This window comes from Oryctolagus cuniculus, chromosome 16 (genome assembly GCF_964237555.1).
Source record: "Oryctolagus cuniculus chromosome 16, mOryCun1.1, whole genome shotgun sequence".
NCBI lineage: Eukaryota > Metazoa > Chordata > Mammalia > Lagomorpha > Leporidae > Oryctolagus > Oryctolagus cuniculus.
In genome coordinates this window covers 58,911,661-58,920,233 of record NC_091447.1, presented here as the reverse complement: position 1 = coordinate 58,920,233, position 8,573 = coordinate 58,911,661, and the positions used below count along the sequence as shown (strand labels likewise).

Here is an 8,573-nt window from a genome sequence, read left to right as displayed (position 1 = left end):
AACGATTGAGCGCGCGCGCGCGCGCGTGGGGACCCCGCGCTCTCCAGCGCCGGGGTGGGCGCGCCCGGGCCGGGCTCCCCCGCCGGCCCCGCCCCCGCCGGCCGCGCGCGGCCCGCGGGCTGGTGGTGGAGGGCGCGCCGCGCGGGGGGCGTGGCCGCGGCGCCCCGAGGGGGCGTCCTCCGGGCGGGGCGGGCCGCGGCCGCCCCCGCGGGCTCCGGTGCGTCAGGGCGCGTCAGGCGGGGCGGGGCGGGCCGAGCGCGGGCGGCGGCGGCGGCGGCGCGCGCCGGGCCTCCTCCTCCTCCGCCTCCGCCTCCCGCACTCGAGCAGCCGCCGCCGGCCGGACGGGCGCCGCTGCCTCCTCCTGCGCCCGGCATGTCGGCGGCCGTGGCGTGCGTGGACTACTTCGCGGCCGACGTGCTCATGGCCATCTCCTCGGGCGCCGTGGTGCACCGCGGGCGGCCCGGCCCCGAGGGCGCGGGCCCCGCCGCCGGCCTGGAGGTGCGCGCCGCGCGCCGCGAGGCCGCCCCGCCCGGGGCCCCGGCGCCCCCGCCGCCGGCCCCCGGCGCCCCGGCCGCCGCGCCCCACCTGCTGGCCGCCAGCATCCTGGCCGACCTGCGCGGCGGGCCCGGGGCCGCCCCGGGGGGCGCCTCTCCCGCCTCCTCCTCCTCGGCCGCCTCGTCCCCGGGCTCCGGCCGCGCCCCCGGCGCCGCGCCCGCCGCCGCCAAGAGCCACCGCTGCCCCTTCCCGGGCTGCGCCAAAGCCTACTACAAGTCCTCGCACCTGAAGTCGCACCTGAGGACGCACACAGGTGAGCCGCGCCGGGGCCCTCGGTCGCCCCCTCCCCCGTCGGGACCCCGAAACTGCGTGGCGCGTGGGGGGCGGGGAGGGGGCGCGCCCGGGCCGCCGCCGCCGCCGCCGCCGCCGCGCCGGCCGGGAGGGCGGGGCCCCGGTGGGTGGGGCGCGCCGGGGGGCGTGGCGGCCACGCGGTCGGGCGGCCGGCGGAGGGCGGCCGCGGCGGCCGGGGTCGGGGCAGCCGGCCGGACCGCGCAGCCCCCCGGGGAGCCTGGCCTGGCTTCTTTCTCGTTCCCTTTCGCCCTGCGCCCTGGGCGGTGGGCGCCGCGGTCGGAGCATCCGGCCTCAGTTTCCTTATCCGAGGAGGGGGAGACGGCGCGGGGTCTCCCGGGAGGGCGCTGGCGCCGGGCCAGGGTGGGGGTGCCCCGCACGCCGTCTCTCCCTTCTTCTGTGCTCGACCGGGGTGGGAGGCGGGGCTGGGAGCCGCGCGCCTCGGGAGGGAGAGGGCCTTGGAGAGGGGCTCCTGGGAGGGGACCAGACCCCTCCGCTCTGCCCCCGTGCTGCCCCCGCACACCCACTCACCTGTCGCGGGGTCCAGGCGGTGGCCCGGCTGGAGGGGCCAGCGGTCAGGCGGCACTGGGCCCCTGGCAGGCTTCCCCGGGGGTCGCGGGGACGCTAAGAATCCCGCGCTGGGAGTTGTTGGGTACCCCCCCCACCTCGGGACTGGGCCCTGGGCAGGTGGGCATCGGAGGCCGTGGGCGAGGGCGTGGGGGTAGGGGGTGCGCGCCCCTGTCTGTGTAGACTCTACAGTGGGGGTGGGAGGGGGTGGTGGGGGCGGCACTGGGAGAGGGCTTTGTCCCGGGCTGCGGGGGGGGGGGGGCAGGCGGGATGGGGTCTCTGGTTCATGCCAGGAGCCCCCGTCACTCTCTCTGTGGGGGGCATCCTGAGTGTGGGAGGCAGGGGTCTGCACTTCTGTGGGTGACGTTTGGGGTCCCCCGCGGAGGGCTCCCGGGCCCTGGCTGGTTGGGGGTGAGCCTGGGCTGAGGGCAGGCAGGCCCGGGGGTTCCCAGGGTGGAGGTCGTGAGCTGGCCCCAGCCTGCTTGCCCAGCCTTGTCTCTGCCTGGCTTGGGTGGAGGGAGAGGCCAGTCATCCTCCCACGGGTGGACGAGAAACCGAGGCGTGGGGGTCCTGTCCCCGAGCCCCCCTCCCAGCAACAGCCTCAGGACCACCTGTGGTGCTGTGTGACGCCAGGGTCCCCTGGACGCCCCTGGGGTCACTGAGCGGGTCCGGGGAGCAGGCCGCTTTTGGTGGAAGGGGTTGGGGGCTCCCGGCTCCCCCACCCTGCACCTGAGACCCCCGGGACCAGCATGCTGGCGTCCACGGTGTGCGAAAGATCTGGTGAGGAGCCGTCATGAGGCACCGGCTGGCTGCAGAGCCGCCCCGGGCGGGGGGCCTTGACCTGGGAGAGGGTCCTGCCCCTGCCCCCCCTTCCTGGGGACCTGCCCCCTCTTCTGCGGGATCCCCGGCCGGCAGCCTGGGGCTGTGCGCGAGGGCCTGGCTGACGGGAAACGTGGCGCCCCCGTGGCCCTGGAAGGGGCAGGAGAGGCAGGAGAAGTGCAGGGTAGCAGCCCCCCTGCACCTGGCCCGCAGCCCCCAGCCCTGCCAGAGAGCTGCGTGGAGCCGGGAAGGACTTTGGAAGCTATGGGAGATGTTGACGCCGTTGCCATGGATACGGAGCAGGGCGCGGGGGCGGGGGCGGAGAGAGGCTGCCAGCCACCAGCTCCTGCACCCCCGGGGCGGGCGGGCGGCTCTCCCAGCCCCCCTGAGCCGAGTCCCCGGTGGGAGGGGTCTCTGGTCCCCACTCCTCACCGCCTGGGGCTGTCCTGCGCTCCACACGGTGCCCCTGGCCCCCACCCCCTCCGTGTCCGGAGCAGCCCCCAGGTGGGACAAGCAGCCAGGCCCCCAGCGTCACCCCCGGCTGTAGCCCACCATTTATGTTGAAGCCCTGTGTGCCGAGGCCTGAGTAGGTGAGCACCTACTGTGTGCCAGGCGCTGATGAGAGGAGAGGGCTTCCTGGGGGCGGAGGCTCCCGGGCTGGGGGTGGGGGGCCCTGGGGCGCAAGGTGAGGGCTGCACTAATCCTGGGAGTGGAGGCTGGGGAGGCAGGCCCGGCTCCGACCAAGGCGAAAATCCGGTTACAGAGGAGGGATTAGGGTGGGGGAGGGGCGCGGATGGTTCCGTGACCCCCAGGCTCCTGGGGAGGGAGGGGCAGTGGTGGTCGTGAACCTGTGTCCCGGAAGAGGACGGGAAACTGGGCCCCACCCTGCTGGTCTCCTAGATCCGCCCCCCCCCCATGCTGGAGGTACAGACAGGGTGGGCCGTCTGCGGGGGTGCAGGGGGCAGCCTCACCCCCCAGGGGCACAGCACTCCCACTAGGGAGGGCTGGGTGAGGACAGCAGCTGGCATGGCTACAGGTGCCCCAGCTGGTGGGGTGGGGAGGGTCCCCAGCCCTGCAGGGGGTGATAACCACCCGCGCCCGCCCAGACTCCCTGATAAAGGTTTGCCCAGATGGGCTGGGAGTGGGCCGTGATACCAGCAGGAGGGGCTGCCCAGGCCTGGCTGGGGCTGTTTGCAGCACGCACGTTAGGGGGTGGGGGGCCAGAGGCACCCAGAGCCCCCACTGGAGGGGCCGGTTCGGGTGGGGAGGGCATTCAGGGTGCCCCAGAGGGAGGGATCGTGGGGCCTGGGTGGGGCGGGGTAGCTGAGGTCTGTCCCTGTGCTGGGAGCCGCGGTGTCTGTCCCGAGGCCTGTAGCCGCTGCTGCTTTGCGGAAACATACATTAAGCGCCAGCTGCATGCTGAGACCCAGTCGGGGACAAAGTGTGTGACCTCGGCACAAGGACGGAAGAAGGGGTTAGGGAGTGGGGGCCCTGCAGAGCCTGGGGAGGCCGCTCAGGGCAGCGGGCAGCCACGGCAACAGGTGGACAGGGTGGGCCTTCTAGAAGCGGGTGGGGGTTGGCTGGGCAGTGAACCGCACCAGCGTAGGTTCCGGCGGGGTCCGGAGTGGGAGCTGGGGGTAGCTGCCCAGTGGCCCCTCGGGGCTGCAGGGAGGGACTGAGACAGTCCCGGATACTTTGCCAGCCGCTGGGCGGGACAGCGGTGGCCGGAAAGGGGGCTCCTGCAGGAGGAGCGACCCACCGTGCAGCCAGGGAGCCGGGGGTGGGCTGGGTGTGGAGGTGACCAGGGCCCAGCACACCGTCCGGTGGCCCGGCCACAGGACCCCCCACTCAGGCTCCCCTGCGGGTTGTGTGCCACCTGCCCTGCCTCTGCCCCTCTACCCACCCTGCGCTGGGGAAGGGGCGCCTGCCCTAGAGGCTCCGCCCCCTTGGAGCCCGCCGCGCCCCTGCAGCCCGGAAAGCCTGCCTGGCCCCGTGAAGACTGAGCAAGCCGGATGAGGCCGGGCCTCGCCGCCTCGCCAGGGGCCGGGGCTGCCCCGGCCGTCCCGAGCTCACCCGGGCCCAGCCTGAGTCAGAGGGTCAAGTCCAGCCTGGCCCCGCCCACAGTGCCCTTCCTCCGCGGTCCCCACCCACCGCATCCTCCGGCGCTCCAGCCCGGTAGCCTGCAGCTGCACGCGGGACCCGGCTGGCTCTGAACTCGCCCCCCGCCCCCGCGAGCGATCGTGAGCCCGGGTGGCCGAGCCTGGCATTCTGCAGGCGGTCGCCTTGCGGGGGGAGGGGAGGGGACGGGAAGCTGCGCACCCCCCCCCCCCGCGCGCCGCCCCGTGCCGCCACCCACGTGCGCACGTGCGCGCCCCAGCCAGTGAGCGTGGGGCGGGGGCTGGCAGGCGCCCAGGCTGGGGAGGCGACCCTGGCCCGGGCCCCTGCCCCTGGCGGGAGCGGGACCACGTGAGCGGGGCCGGCTGGGGCTGCGGATGTCCCCGCCGCCGCGGAGCTACGTGCGGCAGCTGTGTTCCCAGCGGCTGCTCGCGCCCTGCCCGGGCGGGCGCTGGCACCGCGCGCGCCTCCGGCCTCGGTTGCAACCTGCTCCTCGTTGCAAAGTGGAACTGGGGGAGGGGGAGAGGCAGGGACCAGCCCCGCCGGCCTGAAAGGGGAAGCAGCCGCGGGGTGCCCCTCTCCCCCTCTGCCTCCACCCGCCTGCGCCCTGCAAGATGGCGACAGCTCCGCCTGCCCCCCTAGGCGCTCGTCGCTCCTCCACCCGGGGTCTGCTCCAAAGCCAACAGCACGGCTTCCCCGGAGACCCAGGCCCCTGGGGCTGCCCGAACTCGGAGCTCGGGTCGGAGTGGCGCTCCCTCCGGGGTCTGGCTCCGGGCCTGAGACAGCCCAGGGGGGTGGCACCACCTAGGTCCCAGCCTCCTGGGGCCTGGGGCTCCTGCAGGTGTGTGGGGGTGTCGGGGCGTGGCAGGGAGGAAGGGGGGAGGGGGCGGCAGGTCCATCTCAGCCTCCCTCCGCCCTCTGCTGCGCCGGCTCTGAGGTTACCCCGGGCGTTCTGAGGACCCCCTGGTGTGGGACCCAGCCGGGGACCACCCTCCTGGCCATCCGCACAGCTCTGGGGGCCTGGTCCTGCTGTCTCCCTGCTTCCCACCTCGGACCCCAGCCGGCCCTGGCGTATGCGTGGATTACCCCGCCCACGTGTCCAAGCCTATCCATCCACCCCCCCCCAATAAAAACTGGGTTTGGGGCTGCGAGTTTTCCCCTGGGAGTTGCGCGTGGTCAGAGAGGGCCAGAGCTGGCCTCAAGGGCCGAGCTGCCCCTCGGAGACCCCTGTCGCTGGGCAGGCACTGACAACGCTGTTGTCACGCGCACCAGGCCCAAGGCCCCCAGACAGGGGAGAGAGACCACGGGGCCAGGGCAGGATGGGCGAGGCCCAGCCTGGGCGGTGGGAGGGGTTTGTAGAGGAAGTCGCCCCGCCCCCGTCCGGCACTCGCTGTCCCACGGGGAGGGGCGTGGCCAGCTGGCTGCTCCGTGGGGCCCCGCCCCTTCCAGGAGGCTCCGCCCCCTCCGCGGTCCCGCCTGAACTGCACCGGCTCTCCGAGCCGCCATTCCGGCCTTCGCTTCCCCGGCCCCGGCTTGGCGCGCGGGTTGGGGAGTGTTTGGGGGGGACCTCGGACGACCCACAGGTGGGGCGCGGGGGGTGTCGGAGGGGACCCTTCCTCATCCCCCCTCCTGGGCGGGGCAGGCCTGGGGGAACGCAGCCGTCGCGTCCCAGGGTCCCGGCGCCATGGGAAGGGCTGCCCAGGGGTGCGCGCTGGGGCACGGGGGCGGGGTCCCCGCGCGTTTTAAATTCACTCCCTTCGGTCTCGGGGGAGGGAGGCAGGCGACCGGTCCTCTGCAGCCGCTGACCACCCCCGTCCTCTGCCCCCGTCCAGGTGAACGCCCTTTTGCCTGCGACTGGCCAGGGTGCGACAAGAAGTTCGCGCGCTCGGACGAGCTGGCCCGCCATCACCGGACGCACACGGGCGAGAAGCGCTTCCCTTGCCCGCTGTGCGCCAAGCGCTTCACCCGCAGTGACCACCTGACCAAGCACGCCCGGCGCCACCCTGGCTTCCGCCCGGAGCTGCTCCGGCGCCCCGGCGCCCGCAGCACCTCGCCCAGCGACTCCCTGGCCGGCAGCCCCGCCCCCAGCCCGGCGCCCAGCCCGGCCCCCGCCGGCCTGTAGGGCCCCCGGTCCCGCCAGCCCAGCCGGGTGCGAGTGTGGCCCCCCGCTGGGTCTCCCCATGGACCACCAGCATCATGGACGCGCCTATGTCCGGGGCCCACGGCCAGGCGGGGACCCTGTACTTGCCCCCTGCCCACCTTGAGCAAGCAAGGGGGGGGCGTGAGACTGGACCTGGGCCAGCCTGGCCCACAGAGGTGACCACAGCTGAGTCTGTAAATAGTCACAACCGCTAACTTCCCATCCCGGCGACACGGACCCCAGGGGGGGCAGCCAGCAGCCCCTCCCCCGCCCTCCCCAGGGTGGGGGGCCTGGGAGCCGCGCCCAGTGCCTGGACTCCTTCCCCGGGGCCCCTGCCTGTCCCCACCCCACCCCACTGAAAGCCATTGGAGACGTTCAGGGAAATCGGGGTGCAGCCCGGCTGCCCCCCGACTTGGGTACTCAATCTCAGGTGTCCGTAGGTCCTGCCCACAGGAGGGGCCGCCCAGCACCCTGGGCCTCGGGGCGGGGCAGGGCAGGGCAGAAGTCGGGGTCCTCCTGCTCCTGAGGCTGGGGGCGGGGGCGGGCGAGCCGAGGGGAAAACGGGTTCATCCAAAGAGCCGGGGGGCGGCCAACTCTGGGTGGGGGAGGGGCGGGTGCCCGGCCTCCCCGCTCCCACCGGGGTGGGGGGGTCCCCGGCTTTGGCCTTCAGCATTGTGCGACAATCAGTGTCCGGCGGGAGCCTGGCAGCCCTGGGCAGGGGCGCGCTCCGCCCCAGCGCTGGCCCCTGCGCTCCTGGAAGGGGTGGCCGCTGGCCTGGTGGGAGAGCTCGGTTTTTTTGGACGGGGTAGAATATTTTTTCAGGCACCGATCCCGGGGCCCGCGGTGGGTGGGCCCTCAACCTCAGGGGCTGTGTGTGTGTGTGGGGAGGGGTCTCTGATCCCAGCTGGGGAGGCTTGGATTTCTGGATGGATGGAGGACCTTGCGGTGGGAGGGGCCCCGGGTCCCCTGCCCCAGGGCCCACCCCCGTGCTCCCCCCCCACTGGTCCGGAACCTCCGTGTGTCCCGACTGGAGGGTGCTGGTGTGTCCGGGGCCCCCGCCCAGCCTGCAGTGCCCACTGGGGGCCGCGTGGGCCCCGCGTGGGCCCGAGCCCTCCTGTCTCCGGCAGCAGGAGTGATATGCCTTAGTCCGTGGGGGTGGGTGTGGGCGGCTCCCAGCCCTGGCGGTGCCCAGGGCCGGGCTGTGCTGTCCACGGGCCTGGAGGCGCGTGCGCCCCCCAGCGCCCGAACCTGGTTGCAGCCATTTAGCGGTGGGGTGGGCGGGGAGGGGCCCCAGGGACTGGCGCTTTCTGTGGATGGCCCCTCCTACCCGCCTGCCCCCTTGTATTTAATTAAACAAGCCCTTTTTTAACCCTGTCTCCAGTGTGTCTGTGTGGTCCTCTTTCCGCCGTTGGAGCTCCCCAGCCTCGCGGCCCCTCCCACCCGGGTGACCCCAAAGCCGTCAGCCTCCCGGGGAAACTGAGGCAGCACGCTCGTGAGTCCAGGGGTCTCGACCAGGCCTGGGCGGCCCGGACGCCCCCCGGCCCTGAGGCCCGGGGCGGGAGCAGGGGCGTGCCTGCAGCTGCACGCGCGCCGTGTCGCTTGGGCCGGGCGCAGCTGCGCCCCCGGCCTCGTTAGCGGTTACCCGGCAACCGAGGCGCAGCCACGCGGCGCCCGGGGGCGTCGTGCGCCCGCCTGGGCCCTTGCGGGCGGGGGCTGGGGGCGCGCACGCCAGGCCGCCCCCCGCCCCGCGATCCGTGGCTCCCTCCGGGGAGCGGGCGCCTGCTGCGTGCCGGCTGCCAATTAGGATGGGGCCCGGGTAGGCGCGCGCTGCGGGCCAGACCCTCCCCAGGGGGCCCGCAGCCCGGCGCCTGGGGCCGCCCCTCCCGGGGTCCTGGGCTGTGGCACAGCCCCACCCCCCCGCACAGGCCCCCTCGGCCAGGAGTCCCCTTCTGGTCTTGTCACCGCCCGGGGCCGGAGGTCGCTTACCGGCAGCGGTGACCCCCAGTGCCCCGGGGGCGCCTGTGACCTGAGCCAGGGCTCGGGACCACCTGCCTGAGCTCCTCCCCAGCCCGGGTCCCAGTGCTGGGCG

At 74.5% G+C, this 8,573-nt stretch overlaps 1 protein-coding gene across 1 annotated transcript; it reads left to right on the top strand.

Annotated features, from left to right (window-relative positions):
* The first annotated feature begins 222 nt into the window (after positions 1–222).
* Positions 223–7,860, top strand: KLF16 (KLF transcription factor 16). The gene is made up of 2 exons (XM_070058532.1): positions 223–808; positions 6,177–7,860. The coding sequence occupies exons 1-2, from the start codon at positions 373–375 to the stop codon at positions 6,464–6,466; spliced, it is 726 nt and encodes a 241-aa protein (XP_069914633.1). The 5' UTR covers positions 223–372; the 3' UTR covers positions 6,467–7,860.
* The last annotated feature ends 713 nt before the right edge of the window (positions 7,861–8,573 follow it).

What these genes read in the sequence shown, in the direction of transcription:
- KLF16 (XM_070058532.1), top strand. Translation starts at nt 373, where the DNA reads ATGTCGGCGGCCGTGGCGTGCGTGGACTACTTCGCGGCCGACGTGCTC. An exon ending in GCACCTGAGGACGCACACAG is followed by an intron (nt 809 to 6,176) that starts GTGAGCCGCGCC and finishes GCCCCCGTCCAG; the next exon opens with GTGAACGCCCTTTTGCCTGC.